Below are 18781 nucleotides of genomic sequence, written 5' to 3' on the forward strand. Positions count from 1 at the left end.
ATGGAAACCAGGCTTTTAAAAGGTCACCCCACTGTTTTGTATACCGATATATATTCCTGTTCGTTTAAAACTTGCTACGTTCGTGGTCGTGAACGATGAACTTCGTCATTTATGTAAACAAACTTCGGGGCAAGAACAAAAATTCATATAGACATAGTCACAAGAACGAGGCAAAGATTTTCAAGCAGAAGTTACAATGGAATTCGTCCTTGAGGATTTCATTGCAATAAATTGGGTAAAACAAAAGCAGCGTGAAAAAATTGAAACTCAGTGTATGCATAGGAGAGAGAAATTCGATATTGTGGGCAAGCTGGCTTGCATTTCGGGTAGGAATTCTACACGCATCCCTCGCTTTAGTGGATGGTCCGAAGTCCAGTAAACAGCAGGGCCCAATTTCATGGAGCTGCCAACCGCAGAATTCTGCGCTTACGATCTCCATTCTGCGCTAACCGCTCTTGCTGAAAAATACTGCGCTAATCCTAAGCTCAGAATCCTTAGTTACGGAATGTACGAATGCACACAAGCCAAATTCCTCGCTAACGCGTGAAATACGTTCGCCGTAAGCACAGAATTTTCTGGTACGGTAAGCGGTAAGCCTCGCTGTGAAATTGGGCCCTGCGTTCAAGCTTTACCGATCGAGTGGGTCAACAGTTCGTAAGATAGAAATCAAACAGTTCTAGTTGTTGAGCACCGAGCCTTTATTTGCGTACCATTAATATGTAATGGGCATATGGTGGAAGGAAATTCATGGAATCGAATAAAACTATACGTATTCAGCTGAAAAGAAATGGAAAACATCAAGATCTTTTTTTTTTTCATTTCATTTTAAAGTACATAATATATTATATGCCATATACCGTACATGGGACTTTGAAATGAATCAAAAGACGCGTATGGATTTGGTATTACAACGGCTAAGCGGTGAATTATGATGACCTGCAGAAATTGACCGATTCGGTAGTAGCCACGTGGACACCTACCTGTCCCTAATAATACTCTCTACTCCGTCAGAAAGTAGATGAGTTCTTTATGTTGGGAAAAAGGCAAGAAAAGATTACATTGATAGCACTTGAGTATCCTATACCCTCGTGGTATTATGACTGTAAGCTGGACTCAGCCCAGTTGAAGTCCAACACGACTGTTTTGTTATCCTCAGCATCCTGTCATTGCAACAGAAAATAGTACAATAACAATAACTCCGTGTTATACTTAACCCTTGTGGTAAATAAAAAAGTTATGATATTTTGCACCTATATGTAATGCCTTAATGCAAAAAGATGGAAACAAGTCTTCGATTGCATGTAGTACGTACAGTGTACATGTACATGTATGTCATGCTGTCGTACATAGACAACCTGTGCCGGTGTGAAATTCTTGTGCTACAACAGTTTACACCATTTTACATTTTGCTACAGCAATTCAAGTTTCACACTTATGTCCAAAATTATTGTTTACGAACTCAGAAAGTGTTTATAACATTTCGGCAGTTAGTAGTCCTTCACAGACTTGACGTAAGTTCATGAGTTCAACATTCAAAATATAGCCAGTGATGGGCGATTTGTCCACAGGCTGCTATTGGCCCATATTCTTACGTAATTGGAACAGACTTGCGCTTTTATTTGGGAAATGTTAATAAAATAAAGATGTATTTTAAAAGATCATAGATTGAAAATGGTGTAGTTTTGATGCCTTGTAAAGCGTTTGAAAATTTGAAGTTTATAAACACTTGAAAATAATAATTATTACTGCAGATCATTAAATAATACTTATTTTCTGTACTGTATGTAACTAATGCATGTTAATTCATTATATTACCAACATTTTCTTAATGTACGAGTATGTTTCGTCGTTGAAGGACTCTGAGTCGATTTTTGGACTTGATTTCGAGCTCGAAAAAGAGTTTTAACACTGTATCATTACATGTGAAATGGGGTACTCTGATCCTTGCTGAAAAGTGGACGGTATACGGTGCTTCTTGTCCGGCCACCCGACCCTCTGTAAAATTGAAGGAAAGGAGTCAACACCATCCAATGGTGTTCTATTAAGGCCCAATTACTCTTCATGGTAAGAGTTATCTTCACTGGTTATAGTAGTTTGTGCGATGAGAAATGTTTCACTGCGCGATAAGAGTTGTTTGGTTGATCTGATGGTAGGATCCAATTTTCGTGCTTTTTGGGAATGACCACAAGAGGTCACCAAGTCCATTTTAATATAGCCTGAAAGTTGACTTCTGAAAGTAACCGCTTTTTGAATCCTTGGGTAGCGAAAATAATGTTCAACAATTTTATTTTCATTAAAAATGTTAGAACTTGTAACTATTTCTGCACACCTTGGGTTCCGATTTGCGCGTCCATGTAAACTTCTTAAAATCACAAGATAGAGACAAAAGGACACCCATGGGCTTAAATTTTGTTTGCATACAGTGGATGGAACGTGCCCACTGTAGCTTTTACAAGCCAGCGGTTAAGTCATACTGCCTGAAGAAACTAATCAAATCTAGCTTCATGCAAGGGCGCTAGGTCAAGCAAAATCGAGGACGAAATATGTGATTCCCTGTTGGAATCATAACATTTGTCCATTTAAGTTAGTCACCGATTTCTTGTTAACGTCATTGCCAAGCAGGTGTTTTCTCCGTTTGTGATGCATGACGTATACCGAATATTTGCATACGAAGGCCTGCCTAGCAACGGTTTAGAGAGAGGCGAGCTCGCTAACGTGAACAGACGCTGACTGAATTGACTCGTCATCGTGGTGAGGGGATTAACTGAGTTCATTCCAATTTCCTCTTGATGTTTATGATTATGATATTCGCTATAACTGGTTTAAAAACATTGTCATGAACAAAAGAGTGTAAAATTTCAATTGGTCTTAATTCTCAACGATTTCAAGGACAGATAGAAGTTGGTCATTTTGCTTTTATATAAGCTGTACACGTGACTTGCCACTCGGCGTAGCGCAACTACAGCTCCGAGACTTTGAAGATATATCTTTTGACGCAATGGACGGTGACGGTGTTCAGATGAACGGGCTACAGCCCAAGAAAAGAAGCATTAATCAAGAGTACTCCCTGGGCATGGACGCCGAAGACAGACCGAGTGAGACAAAGGCTAGTCGTGGTTGGCGAGTCCATCTCAATGCCGAGAATGTCCTCCTGTGCCTGTTAATCCTATCCGTCGTTCTTGGGTTTGTGGTTGGTTATGTTCTGAGCGTGAACGTGGAGTTGATGGACGAACACATCGACTACCTTAGCTTCCCGGGTAAACTCTTTATGAATATGCTGAAGATGATGATCATTCCATTGATCGTGTCCAGCTTGATCGCCTCACTGGCTGCCCTTGACTCTACTATGTCAGGGAAGCTAGGCTACCGTGCTGTCATCTACTACATGGCGACCACACTGCTAGCTGTGGCACTCGGTATCTTCCTTGTGCTTGTTATCAATCCAGGGGGGAGGTCTAACAACGAAGTGGATCCAAATAAGAAGAAGGAAGAAGTCAACATCGTCTACGCCATCTTAGATCTGATTTTGTAAGTATAGCCTACATTCATTAAAAGCCGTACCGAGCATTTCTCAGTGCTTTTTTATTCTTTAGATTTAATTCTTTGTATGGGTTGAATTAGGCCTTCATCATGAGTACAATTCTCTTATTCAAACATGCGTATGGGAAATCTTTAAAATTTGTAACCTGTCATTTTTTAGCAGACTGCGGATAATACAAAATAAACACACTGAATGGGACTAGGAAAACGGTCTTTGAAGAGAAAAAGGGGAATTAATAGACATGCGCTCCAATGCTTCATGGTTGTATCTGGAAAAGAAATAATGCATTTGAAAGGTAATGAAACGTGTTTCTACCTTTCTTATATGAAACATAACGGATTGTTAGAGAAGTTTAAAGGAGATAAAGAGACTTGAAATATCCCAGACGAAACTGTTTTTGATGAATGAAGATCGGACGAATTATGTGCTTTAATGGCTCGCATATAGAGAGGAAAGGAACAAAAGCAAATTCTTTTGCAAGGTCATATGCATTTTTAGATAAGCTTTTTGTATTTTCGTCCATAACATTGCAACCAAAGCTTATTTTTATAGGTCTTGCTGGGAAAAAATTTCGTGTGCACTATTTAGGCTACTGCCTTGCATTTGTGAATGATACTAGGGACGGATTTTTGTATTTGCATAAATTGCACTAATTGTCACCCAAAACATTATCTTTTATCGTACATCGTTAATTAGGTAATGTGCCTATTATCATTGTTACACAGTTTTTAAAAACGAGTTAAACCCAATATCAAAGGGATAACCAGGCGAAAAAACACATAGCAGACATGAATTGAGCCTTAAAGTTATTGGGATATTCGAGTTGATAACAGACAGTATAGGTGTAAAATGCCTTCACACATACACAAAATTAAAAACTGCCGATAGATTAACGCCCAGCGTTTTTCCGCTTAAAATGGTTGAAAACAGAATTATCAAAGTGCTCTGCTATTGTTATCTGGTATATCCAGAATGCAGTAGGTCTTTGGTCGGGGAGGAAGAGACTTCCAAATTCCTTCTACCCGTGAAGGAATCCCCAAAGACAGGTTTTAGTGCCGTTTCGAACAGACTCGCGTTTCCAATTTCTAAACAAAACAAAATGACACAGACAAATGAACAAACACCCCAGTAGTCAAACAGGACAATAACAAAAAATAAAAACATCTCGGGGTCAATCCCCTCCCGGTTATGAATTTAAAAACTATAAACTGAATAACGGAATTTAACCGATAAAAAGGAATTTTAGTCATATTGTTGACAAACTAATGATGTTTTTCTAAGAAACGCAGATACTTCTTGTGCCCCAAAATACATTCTGCGTCACCCTCCTAATTAAAATCAAAATGAACCAAAAGAAAAACCCCATAAAAATAACAAAACAGAAAAAATCGCCTCAGAAGCACAACAAATTTTAAAAGTAAAGAATTCCCAAGCAAACCTTTGCTTAAAACCATGACCCTTCAGGTTTTCATTTTAAGAGATAACATTGCGCTGCTTGTTTAGCCATTTTTGGGGGTATCAATGATAGCGGTAAATCCACACTATGTCGTAAATATTATGAATCAGAATGTCACAAAACTGTGACTCAGTATAGGCCAGTCCAAAATTTAAACCCAAATCTAAAATCAAAATTGAAACAAATTAGGAGTTTATAAATTCATGAATTAATCGACGGCTGTAACACTTCAGCAGGAAAATGTATGGGCGTCCCGCAAAAACATGTTGCAATGAGATCAAAATATGTCGAATCCTACGTGACTCAGATATCCATTCTATTGAACGCCAAGTGTTCGCGCTTTTCATCCCATTATCTTATCAGTATGTTGGCAATGTTACTGCCTCCTCCAACTGAAATGTAAATTCGTCAATATCCATACAAATAGCAATTCAAACACGGGCACAGTGAAAATGGAATGCCATAAAGTCATTCACGGCGCAAAGGTAAGCCCCCTTGTGGACTTCAGTCTAATTCAATATTTATCCTGAAACCCAAGCGGGTACTTCAGTTTTATATTTGTGATACACTGGACCTTAATCTTTCTTTGTCGTGGCAATAAACCAAACCCTTTCAAATCTGGACAACGAAAAGAGAAGGAAACGCTAAGTGAATCGTTATAATAGTTATCTCCTGGATCACCCTTTTGAGCAGTTGCATATCCGGGTCATCAACGCTCTTGGGGACAAACGGTTTTTTTCGATAAACGTTTTTTTTTACCCATCGGTATTACCGTCTCCAGGATGCAAAACTGGAACATGTTTGGGGGAAGGGCATATTCCCCCTCCTCTTAGTTGGATACGCCACTGGATTTGAGAAATTAGTTGACTGATTGTACGCCTTGAATCCGATAAAGATAACAAGCGCGCGAGTATTGAACATGACTTGTACACACCACGCGCACACACACCTGTTGACGTTGTATTCGCAGTTATAATTTTCTTACAAAGATGGCGTTCAGTGAGAGAATCTATTAGAGTTACATTTCGATATTCAATTAGAGTAACAAATATAAATATAAGTCTGTGGATCTATATTGGTCCCTTTTCACAGCAATGTGCGTGCCCTGAACCGTGCTCAAAAGACTCAGAGCAACGCACGCCGTTATTCTCTAACATGGTAAAAACAGACATATAAACGCATAGACCACTAATCTTGGGCGTATAGACGATTAGACACCATAACTGCGGTAGCACTGCAGTTACACACACATTCTTCAGCTTGACGCGAGCGTGCATTTGGAAAATCAAGACACCCGATTGGTCAAAGAGGCGTGGAACACGCGCGTATCGCCTGTACACGAGTGTAGTGGCTTTTAATCTGGATGTGGAATTGCAGTTTACTACACCTCATAAATATTCATGAGCAAGTTGTTGCGCGTCATTGGCCAATTCCACCTCGGGTCAGGGAAGGAGAAATGATACGCGACCAGGTGACACCATAGCAGTGAGTATATCCACCTCGCTGCCGTGCGGTAGTTTTTTCTGGTAGAATAAAAAAATCCCTCTGGAGCCTGCCGCGTAAATATGTAGTCAGTGTCATGTAATCTTTACGGAACCAGTCTGGAGTTGTATCCTAATAGGCCTAACTATTACAGTAAAGACCCAAAACCTATGTCAGCACCAGACTATTTAGGCCCTGATTCTATAAACATCTACACTCGACTATCACTACATGGAAAATGTAGCAGCTGAGAAACAACAAAGGCGCCTGTGAATACAAGTAACGTGAGATTTCTGTTTGAATTTTTATGAGGTGTAGTAAAACAAATACAGCATTGTTTATTTCGGGAAAATAATGGGAATTACTGGTCCCGAGGTGTAGGTCAGCTTGACTATCTGCCTCCGCTACTTTCCCTCAAACCATGCTGTATTTTATAATAACCGTGATTTTGAAAAGTATGGGCAAACACTGAGCGAAACGATGGATGGCATTGCGTTCAGTGTGCATTACGTTCCACGCACTTACATTGCCTGCATCAGTTTACATGGGCTCCTGAAATACGTTCACTTCTTTGCCTTTCGGTACTGCTCTTCTTTTTAAATGTTGCAACAACATTGTTTTGAATCAAGTAAATAGATAATTTTTTCCAATCGAAAAAAAAATGGCTTCATAGAATTTTATGGCTGGAACTCTTCTACTGTTCGTGAATTTACCCGTAGTTTTTATTTTAGTCGGGCGCCACGTAGATCAAGAAATGCTGACTTAATTAAGAATGCAATCTGGCGGTCTGTGCGTTTATATATCTGTGGGTAAAATTCGCTCATAGCCCCGCCCCCGAACAGAGTGCTGGGCCAGGAATGGCTGATGGCCTTGCACAGATTTCAGTGAAGGAAATACGTCACACGATCGAGGTCAAAGTTGCAGAGCATAGTGGATAAATTCCGCCAGGTGAGCTCGTTTAATGCGTTACACAAGCGGCGGTGATGAATTCGAGAGGTTTTTTTCTTCCTCATTCCTGAAAATATTCTCACAAAACTTTCTCCGGTCATCCAAAATTGATCAAGCTAACCAATGATTTGAAATACGTCGCCAAAAGTAAAGAAATCAGTGATACTTAGTGAGAAGGTAAGTTACCACACTGTGACTGTAGTGTATTCGAGACCTTGATGACCAAGACCGAGACCAAGGTATACAACGGACCGAGACCAAGACCGAAACCTACTCCTTCAAGACCAAGACCAGGACTTCGAGACTGAGACTTCTGCAGATCGAGACTGAGACCGAGACCACGACATCCGAGACCGAGACCAACCATAAACAATGTTTAGTTTTTACCAAAAGGTAAATAAGGACAAACATATGGCAGGACAGTTAAGTACAAAAGAAATAAAATGAAAACATTAGCATAAACACACACACAAACAAAATGATTCTATTTTTCTCACTGCTAAAATGGACTTTTTTTATGTGTAATTGATTTCAGGAGGCTGATTAGTCATTAGAGACGAAAGTTAGTGAGTTACATATATGGAATACTTCCCGCATTTTTCAGAACCTACTTTTGCTTGTGAACTCGTTTCAGGTGGCGTGTGAACGCAGAGATTGTCCCACATGTTCCTGAGATGGTCATAGAGCAAAACTTGCATTCTCCACAATGTTTGCGTCCCCCTTTGTCGCTCCCAACAATTCTCTGTGGTTCTTATAACCAAACAGCACTACGGCCGATTTATTTGACATCGTAGGGCCTTGATGCTTTTCTGATTGGAGGTTTCAGAAGCTGACAATGTCGCAACATGTACTGTAACGAAACTACATGCACTAAAACAGCATGTACCACATACAAGACGGAATGAAAGCACTTGCACACGTGCACACCGTTCATAGCGAGCATAAACACACTGAGTAGTTCTCGTCCCGGCCCTAGTTCAGCAGGAGACTACGTAAGGAACGGAAACCAGTCTAGTGTGCGAATTCCCGTACCCACAACCTCATCTCCATGGTGTCAAGCAGCATGGCTACTCTGGATTGGAAATAAAGTAACAACTTGGGACAAGGTTGCATCATGCTGCCTTGACTAGTCTTTATTCCAGCATCAATTTCATTGTTTATTGCAAAAAATCTGAACTTTAGTATGTTTTTTTTTATATCAGTGGTTGAAGATTTTACTCGAGCGGAGGTAATTTTGCCTTTTGCAACCACGCGCATGCATGGTAGCTAGATGCGCATTTTGTTATGGTCTCGACTGGTCTCGAGGGGGAGACCCGAGACTATGGCATCCGAGACCGAGACCAAGACCGAGGCCGGCCCTTTTGAGACCGAGACCGGCCCTCCCAAGACCGAGATTTTGACAGGGCGAGACCGAGACCGCAAAAAAAAAGGTCTCGAGACTGAGACCAGGTCTCGAGACCTACAACACTGAATTATACCAAGGCAATGTTTTTAAGTATATCCGACACTTTGCCCATGCCAAAGCGTTGCGAACCAAAAAAAATTTATATACGCTTCGGTAACAGGTAGTGATAACCTCGCGGTCACAAGTCGTGTATAATGTAGCCAATCACAGTGCAAAGCCAGCCAGTTCTTCCTAGCGCTGCCCTGGCGCTGGGCGACAAGCGAGTGGGTAAAAAGGACCAGAATGTTTGCCGCAACCAACCGTCTCAAAGTCTCCCATTATTAGGATGCAAACAGCATGATTGCAACACGAAGTATTCTGCACACAGCATTCCGCAGAATTACCTTTCACTGATTTATTTGATTTTATCTGTTTTCTCAAGCAAAAGTGATTTACTTGTCGTGACATTTAAAGCATCATTAAGAGCGCATTTCCCGGCAGAACATCCGCTGAAGTCCAGTAATTTTTAATACCGGGCGCACGGCGTTCTCATGAAGTGCTTTGGGGAGATATTGTGATCTCGGTATGGTATCCTCGAGATAATTTACCTGCCAAGCGAAAGACTTGCTTATGCAAAATGGAAAGTTCACGCTATGCAAAATATAAACTGTTAATTATTTTGGAAATGGTTAACAGAAAGACAAAAATCAATGATGTTTGACTTCATAAGTAAGCTATTGCGTCCGTTTTGTGACAAACACCACGTTGCGTTCACAATGATTAAAGAACGTGTTTGCAGAAAAAGCTGATCGTAACAAACATGTAAATTGGCTTATGTGTAAACAGAATTGGTGTCACCGTGTTCTGACACACTCTGCACAGATTCAGTGATCTTTTTATTCGATACAGTTTTAATGCATAGTCCAGGAAGTGTTTTCAATTATATTACAACAATTCAAGTCTTCTGAATAGTTGTGCTTGTGGGTATCTGTGACATATGAATAGCTCAGAACCATCACTTAACAGTTCGTCGAAAAGGTAGAGAAGGGACCTGTTGGCTTGATTAAATAGATAAATGATGTATAATTCCTACAATCTAATCATCTCACAGTGCATTGATGATGTGTATACTTTAATACATAGGTACAAACAGTAAAGATTACTTAAATTGGACGAACAAACAGGTTTCATTGCCCTCATGCATACAACATAATGAGTAATGAGACTGAACACGATCACTTTAACCACAGTTGCAACAATGACTTTGTTTACCAACAACCGTGTTAAGTAAAAAGGTTCCAATTTGAACTCTGGACCCAAAGCCTAGACATGCTTGCGCCAGTCAATAGCACATCATCAACAAATTGTTCGACAGCTACATATACAGCTACCTTTCAATTTCCTCTGTGTACCTCTTACTGGCAATTTAATGTTACATTTACAATTAAGTGTGGCTTCCTCTTCAGATCTTCTTCACAAATTCTTCCTTAAATTTTGTCATATTCCTTTTCCAGTTTTTCCCTCGTTCTTTTGTATTTTCTATGAGGGCATACATAGGTCGGGTTTTGAACCCTCGCTGTATGTCACTGTTTCGGAATCACAATATTTGCAGGCAAGGTGTTCTACAGATGTTCTAATGAATGGATCTGTCGCCACTTTCCATCCATTCAACATTAATTTAGTTCACTATGATAATAAATATATCTTCCACTTTTCTTTCGGTTTTCTCTAAAGGAATATGTTTCCCTCCAATATCGTCGAAGCCGCCTTCCGAACGGTATGTGGATATGACACCATAACTTACGCCAGCAGCCACAGTAGACTCGACCATGATAGTTTAAAATTTACTTGAATGAATATATAAAAACACATTCCTATCCACTCCGCACTCTATGCCGCTTTAAACCCTAAACCTCTGGAGGCTTATCTCTGTAGATCACTGCATCAATAGGCAGCCACGAAAGCACTCCTGACCGATCCACATTCTGGAAGATTCAGTTGTCTTAAACAGGAATTCCAACACACCGAACTGTTTGTGCCGTTGTTGATGCTAGAATTGAGGATTGTTTTTACGACCCGATACAAACGCATGAAACTTTACAGGAGGACGAAAACTTGAGGGAAAGAATGGAGCGTTTGTCTTTTATAACTTGTAGTCTTCAGTATAGGTAGGGATTACGCCAATGAAGCTATAACCTGAAGATGACCATTTCTTTCCACAGTCAACTTCATTACTTTTCCACCTCGATGGTACCAGATCAAAATTGAATGCTGGCTTGTAACAGTAATCCTCCTTACTAATTCCTCGTCCACAATACAGTACAAAACGGCCACAGAAAAGGAAGTCGTCCCCGTTTCAGCTCTGACTTCATCTGACCTGCTTGGGCTGACCTTGATGTCTGGAATAACCCTAAACCAGTCTTTTGTGATGGTTAGTGATAGCATGGCCGCTGTGAGATCGAAGACGATGGAAATGGCTGGCATGCGGCTAAACGGGACAGTCGTGGTGACGGACATGAATGAGTTTATACGCAGTATGGGCGGTAGCGCCGATTCTTTAGAGAGCTTTGTAGGAGAAGTCAAAGCCATTACTCCATCTCCACTAGATACTGCTGATCTGGAGAACGACTTGGCGAACCTCAACACCACCCTTACGGACCTCATCCTCTATACAGACCAACTAGACACTGAAGATTATCTTCATGGCGACAACATCACACACTTGCAGATGAGTGTTGCCAATGTAATTAGCGTGACTACCAATGCACAGAAGAAGGTGCTAAAGATACTAACGATCCTTGACGGCACGAATGCCTCAGAATCCATGCTCCGGGAAATTACTAAGTCTCTTCTAGAAAGTATCAGGGCCACGACTGGCTCATTGTATCTGGTGGATGGAGGCCTGAGAGGAATGATAATCCAAAAAATTAATACCAATCTCGACAAACTCTGGGATGTACTCAAAACGCATGGGTCAGCATCACATGAATTAAACAAGCAGGTAAGATAAAATCAGTGTACGAGTGAGTCCACCCATTGCATAAATTGACACATAAAATGTGCCGCTTTTTAAGCGGAAATATCTTTGAACACATTGACTACTCTGCCTCGGTCAATAAGCACGCACTTGCAGACGACAAAATATCTATCCAATGTCTTCATATGCCTACCTAGGGGAGAATTCCTTCCAGTATCATATCTAGTATTATGACTCATCTGAGATGACTTATTGCCAGGCTACTTTTTAAATTTTCTGACAGGCCAGCAAACTAACGGTATCTGCTTTAAGCCTGACCGCCACTGTCATGGATGACGTGGATGCTAAGCAGGTACTGGCCGTAGGACATCTTACCAACAACCTAGCACAGCTGACGGTGAACATAATGTTCCTCATGGATACGGACATAAAAAATGAAATGATGGACGGCGAGGGCGTCATGATGGATGTAAAAGTCTTAATCACCAATCTCACGATGATTCTGGCTGAGGTCTCGAACATTATCCATTCACCACACACCATGGTAGCCACTGACATCATGGAGCTGAACGCGCTGGTGAGGGATATCGCCTCCACGACATCTGATCTTGAAAACATCGTGCAGGAGGCTACCAACTACGTGGTCAGCAGACAAATCATTGGGGAAGAGTCTGTGACCAAGGTGACGTACGTTGGCACATATGTGTTTCAGATGAACATTATGGGATTGGTGGTTTTTAGTACTGTGTTTGGCGTTGGCCTCGGGCGCATAAGTGAGACGGAGGAAGGAAGGATTCTAACTTCATTCTTCTCGGCTACAAACACAGTTGTCATGAAACTTGTGAAAGCATTGATGTGGTAAGTATCGTTATCATGTAATGATATGGTACAAAATAGCAAAACTGGCCATAAACGACGCTTTTTACGCCACCTTACATACGTTTATTTATAGAATTCACTCTCAGAATTAAGACGTTTAATGAGAGTCCCAGCTACTACATTATAATATTCTGGGCGGTCGTTTTTAGATTTGGCCCTTGACTTTTCTGATAGCATATCACATCAGACGCTTCCAGGCAGAATTGGAGCTCGGCTTAAGTGAATACATGTAAATGCAGCAAACGTCTTGCTCCTGGACATATGGTGTTATTATGTTATTTGTCAGCCACAACACAAAACTGAACTTATAAAATGGACTTTCAACGCTCTTCGAGCTCCTCATATGCATGTTCATGTATACTTTGCTCGCTTGCTTGATGGATTGCTATTGCGCTTGTGTGTTTGCATGCCTGTTTGTTTGTTTATTTGTTTGCTTGCTTTCATTCACATTACTGGTTAATTTACTTGGAATAGGCTCGTTCTGAGTTTGTCCAAAAATCCATAACAAGAAGCTTATGACTTCCTCAATACCATCAGGTACGCCCCTTTGGGTATCTTCTTTCTGATCGTCGGAAGTATGGCTGAAGTTAATGACTGGGGTAGTATTTTAGCCCAGTTAGGTTTGTACATTGCCACCGTCCTGGCGGGCCTTGCTGTCCATGGCTTGATTGTCCTACCCAGCCTGTACCTGATCATTACTCGCAAGAACCCCTTCAAGTATCTGATGAAATTGTCTCACGCTCTGGTGACAGCTTTGGGGACTTCTTCGAGGTAAGAGAGGAAAGGCTGACATAAATAGGGTTGCACTTCGTAATTTGACTAAACATGAAATAAATGCTCGTTATACCGAAGTGATATCTATTAAAAGACATGTGACGGTGCATGGGTTATACAGGGAACACGTTTTTGGATGGGCTAAACTCAGAATCATCCCGGCAAACAAAAAGAATAATTTTGCCCTGTTGCATTCCGTAGTCAGGTTATGTTTCTGCTGGCAGCATTTTCGATACTAAACACATCCATGGTCGACGAATTTATGAAATTGCCTCGAGAACATTTGGCTGCTCTGTAAAAAATAACGGTCTACATTAGTGTTTCTGTTTCTGCTGATTTTTTTTAAGTGAAAGGTGGCATCTACCGTAATTTATGAGAGAAGCTTGCGTTGGAAATTAGTACAGGCATTTCACAATAGTTCGCCTCCCAGAGTTTGAAACGCGTTGGCCAATGACAATATAGTCTGGATACCAGACAAGATGATTCTGTCTACCCGGCGAATCACGGGTCCGGTATCACCCATTTTCACGTGACCAGGACTGGAGGAATTCCTCCACTTTCCCGGAAATAGCCAAAATATTCCGAGGTCGTCCCGTCTATATTCTGCATGTCCGGATGGTACTGTTCGGTCATTCCCGGTCGGGCACGTGGACTTGTTGAACGTAAACTGTCATCAATCATGCATTGACATATAACAACAAAGTTACAAACAGCTTTCTTGTTGATGGGTGTGTGCGCGGAAGGAATGTTGCTGTACAAGAATTGATCAACTAACAGAATTTCAGAATGTTTATGTATGATTTTGAATTTTCTGAGATTTTTTTCCTAGTTCGCCTCATTACTATAGGCAGCATTCAGCTGAATTGGAACCCACCACGTGAGGGAATGAATTCGAAAACATCCGGGCTTTCAACTTGTGACCTCTGACCCATGCGTCATATCTGTTTTTATCCGTGGGTGATGCCTGACCTAAGATAATTTATCAAGGGTCGTCAGGGAATCTGTGGGCAGGGAACCAGACTAATGACAATACACGAAATTTGTCGACCCAGTGCGCGTTTGGAAGGGTCGACAGATTTCGTGCGTTTTGATTGGCCAAAGCGTTACAAATTCTTGGAGGCCATTTTGGGTACTTTTGAATAGCTTACACGTGTAAGTCAAACTTACACGAGAGCGTTCGTTTAAGCCATTACGTGGTCCTCGTGCCTGCCCTGGTGTCAGCCACACCACTACCCCGGCTGGAAAGCGGATCTCTTGAGGCTAACCTAGTGTATAATGACGTCACGGATGGACTGTTCGCGCATGGACGTGATGGAACGTGGCGGGGGCTTGACCTTTTTCCCAGAAAGCCTTGGCGAATACACTGCAGCGTTCGATTAACCTCATTTCGAGGCTTCCCTTGGTGTTACACTGGTGTATTCAGGGAAGTTAATTCGAACGCACCCATTGATGTGGTTGGCAATAAAGCAGGACGCTACAGACTAATAGCTGCAGGCAATTCCCGTAGATGTGTGTGTTATTCGCAGCCGCAGCTGGTGATTAAGCCACGAGCTAAGTCAAGGTGTGGGTTTACTTTTTTATAGTAGTAACGTTGGTATTGACTATAATGTGCAAAGAAGAACATTGATGGTGAATTAAATAACCTAACCGTTATATTGTATAAATAAAGTTTTGTGTTCATTAATGTCCCTGAACAGTTCGGCAACGCTTCCTGTCACAACACGATGTTTAGAAGAGAAGAACAATGTAGATAGTCGGGTGGTTCGCTTTATGCTACCAGTGGGAGCGACAATCAACATGGATGGAACCGCCTTGTACGAGGCAGTGGCTGCCATCTTCATTGCTCAAATGAATAACGTGACGCTCAACGTAGCACAGATAATTACCGTGAGGTACTTGTGACTGAACTTCAGTTGATATTATGAGACCATACTAAGGCCTAATTGTTGGCAAAGTAGTCCTTCTCTAGAGGCAAAACTTGTTTCAGAAGAATGCCAGCCGACTCAAAATTTGTCTTCCATTCTAATAATATACGGTGTTTTGATTAACATTTCTCAAAAAGTTTTTGTTGGTAAAAAAATTGACAAACTAAATTGTCCAGAGCACAGGATTATGCATCTTTTTTCAGATACATAACAGGGAGGAAAGTGATAACCGTTTTGTTTTGTGTCATAACTGGAATCTCCCTTGCTAATTTTCAGTTTTATTTACCACAATAAAAACTGAGGTCCACACGTAAATAAAAGGAGTCTTTCTTGATTGAGTAAGATATACTCTGGTTATTATTTTCTTTCAGTTTGACGGCAACTTTTGCAAGTATTGGTGCAGCTGGTATCCCGCAGGCCGGGCTGGTAACCATGGTAATTGTTCTTAGCGCCGTTGGCTTGCCAACTGATGACATAGCTCTTATTCTTGCTGTGGACTTTATTTTGTAAGTATAACTCCCCGGGTTAGGTACATAAGTCATTATGTACAAGTTTATTTTATTGTCAACAATACTGGATTACAGAAGAGACACGCTATCCGCCGCAAGGAGAAGCATCCCCTCATTGGTTGAAAAGGACCATGAGTCGGGAGTGTTCGTTTTGTTCAAGTGGGAGCAACGAGCACGCAACGCATGTAGCTCATAGTCGTTCTTGAATCAGCTATATAAATTTACTACAAAGGAGCCTCCGTTGCTAGGAAAATTGCGCACTCTCTTGCTCCAGCTCGAGGACCATACGCATGATGTGATACAGTTACAATGAGACCTAGGCCTTTAATGCTTAAAATATACCGCTGACCAAAGAATGGGTCTTGTTATGTTTCACCGACCAAATAGCCTGCACATACCAACCCACGCTCTTAAATATAACTGGTAATTATATGGTTACTTTGCTAAATGAATCAGACATTTCCATCGATATTTTGTGGATAGTCGGTCACCGCCATCTTATGCTTCTATGTATATTATTCTCCACGGGAATTACAGCACCTCTATTATTCTGATTGCGTTTTTATTACGCAGGGACCGAATTCGAACCATGATCAACGTTGAGGGCGACGCAATTGGCACAGGGATCGTAGCACACCTTTCCAGGCATGATCTTGTTAAAGAAGACGTTATCCAACAGGGCACTGAAGATAACGTTGTGTTTGGGAACAGGTATGCTATGAATGGGGGCGAGGTAGCAGGCGTTGAAGCTACCAATGGAGCGTCTATTATATCTACTCTCTATGAACAAACTAACATGTGAACGCCTGATGAAATCAGACCCGTTGCGAAGGCCCATGTTAAGTGTTGAGAAAAGCACACAGATTTATCATTTGTTCTGGGGAGGGGTAAAGGGAGAGGGCTGTAGTGGGGAGGGGAGAGGCGCTAGTCATATTGCATGGGGCACTGGTGTAACGGAAAGAATCGATCATAAGTCGGTGCGTAAAAGCGTGTGGCAACCTAACACTTGTAATACTCACAAGAATATAATATCAAATCAGTGCTCTGACATACGTGATTGCCAAAACTTCTAATACTCATATACGGTACTGTAAGATGGAAACCCAACTGTTGGAAGTGGTCAGCTCTACAGTACTTGCTGACTGTGGAGTCACCTCTGTTTCGGCTGAAGTTGAAGGAAAATAAATAAGTTCTTTTAGCTTTCTGTACTGCTTTAAATAGTTAATGAATTATTTTCCTCTTTCCAAATGTAACCATTAATTATTATAGGTCACAATTATTATAAGTCTCATGGTGTAGAGTAATTAAAAGAAAAATAAAACCTTCTAGTAAAAATGTTGTTTGAGATCAGCAAAAAGTACAAGTGATAATAAGGATAGTTGTTATTTGTTGTGTATTAAAAACTATACTATTACATTCACGACGGGAGAAGTTTATGAAACTTAAAATCATCGTCAACAGTCTGCATCAAACGTATATGCTTTTGCATCCGTATACGTTCGTGTGTATTTCGTCAGTGTGTTATTATATTTAAATGCTGTAGTCAAAGAAATGTAATTCACAGACTGGATTTATGTCTGCCGAAAGCATTTCAGGTTTGTTAACGAAGTGGGCTATTTTACTTAATTACCATCTGAATCTTGAAGTCAATTGCTTAAAGTGTCATAGGGCAACGTGAGCACGAGTCCACGTTGTGACGGACTCGGATTCGGGCCCAGACATTACTCTGACCATAGCACTCTTGATAAAAGTGACATTTTATTGATTGTACACAAACCATCGCTCCTAATGATTCGTGCACAAACCGGAATGAGCCAATAAGAAAATGGCGATGATGGTCCATGTACTGACAGATGTGACCAATAAGAGAGCACATAATCTCCCGGCGGGCCAGGGATCGAAGGTGATTGTGCAACTCTTATTGGCCAAGTTCTATTACTGCGCAAACTATGCGCGCCGTTTCCTTATTGCCTCAGTCCAGTTTGTGCACAAGCCATCAGTCCCGATGGCTTATGTCAATCAATAAAGTGTCACTTATATTGAGAGTGTCCGAGTAATGCGGCTCTTGAATGAATTCTTTTTAGCATCCTAAGCAGCCTTTCTATTTAAAGAGGAAACAGATAGGAATACAGTTGACTCCTGGTAATACGAGCTCGGGTAAGACGAGACTCCGGTTTAGACGAGCAATTTGCCCGTCCCGACTGAATTGTGCACATTCCTATGAGGGAAAAAATGCGTAATACGAGCTCAGATGTTACAAGATTTCGGTTAAGACGAGCATTTTTTTTGTGCAGGGGCCGAGTGCAAATCTATTGTTATCTGTCTATTTAGCACAAGCTTTTTTGACGGCAACTTGTCAATCAGCCAGTCCATTCAATTTTGAAAAGGGCCTCCGCAATTTATGCGCATACAGTTGAACAGCGCTGCGGCTTTCCCTCACCGAATCAAACAATGGGCGTTTGCGGTTCCTGTACCAAGCCCAGAAATTCCTTGTGGCGGCTCTCGTACCGCCCGAACAAAGGCGAGTGCCGCCAAAAGTGCCGCGTTGTTTAGGACAGTGGTGAACAAAAGAAATCTTTCGTTTGATTCCCCGCCACCCCCCCAAAAATCCCCCAAACCAAGCCCCAAGGAAACTAATAAAAATTGTGTTCCGTATAACAACCGGCCCCCATAATGCCCACCCCCGTCAAAAAATCATAACCCGCTCCCCAGCGTAACATGAAAATATCGCCCCGTCCGAATTTGAAATTTCTATAAATTCTCAAAAAATCATGACTAAACCGTGGTTTTCAGTCCAAAAAATATTTAAGAAAATTACATCCAAAAGTTTTGAAGAAAAAAGTGTATCTCTCGCTATTAATTTTTCACCGAACCCACAAGCCTTTCCAAAGTAAAATCCCATATTT

General features: G+C 41.2%; 1 protein-coding gene across 2 annotated transcripts; it reads left to right on the top strand.

Moving 5' to 3' along the window:
* The first annotated feature begins 1355 nt into the window (after positions 1–1355).
* Positions 1356–18702, top strand: LOC110986076 (excitatory amino acid transporter 3-like). 2 transcript variants are annotated; one of them, XM_022247690.2, is made up of 8 exons: positions 1359–3528; positions 10546–10588; positions 11132–11812; positions 12072–12646; positions 13205–13438; positions 15139–15333; positions 15738–15872; positions 16449–18702. In XM_022247690.2, exons 1-8 carry the CDS (start codon positions 2999–3001, stop codon positions 16675–16677), a joined length of 2622 nt encoding a protein of 873 aa, XP_022103382.2. In that variant the 5' UTR covers positions 1359–2998; the 3' UTR covers positions 16678–18702. The 2 variants fall into 2 exon arrangements, with proteins under 2 accessions (XP_087000259.1, XP_022103382.2); XM_087144133.1 differs by lacking the exon at positions 16449–18702 and having other exon boundaries at positions 1356–3528; positions 15738–15876.
* Positions 18703–18781: the final 79 nt, after the last annotated feature.

The sequence above is a fragment of the Acanthaster planci genome, linkage group LG12, assembly GCF_054643075.1.
Source record: "Acanthaster planci isolate LZ-2023a linkage group LG12, COTS_SCS, whole genome shotgun sequence".
NCBI classification, from domain to species: Eukaryota; Metazoa; Echinodermata; class Asteroidea; order Valvatida; family Acanthasteridae; genus Acanthaster; species Acanthaster planci.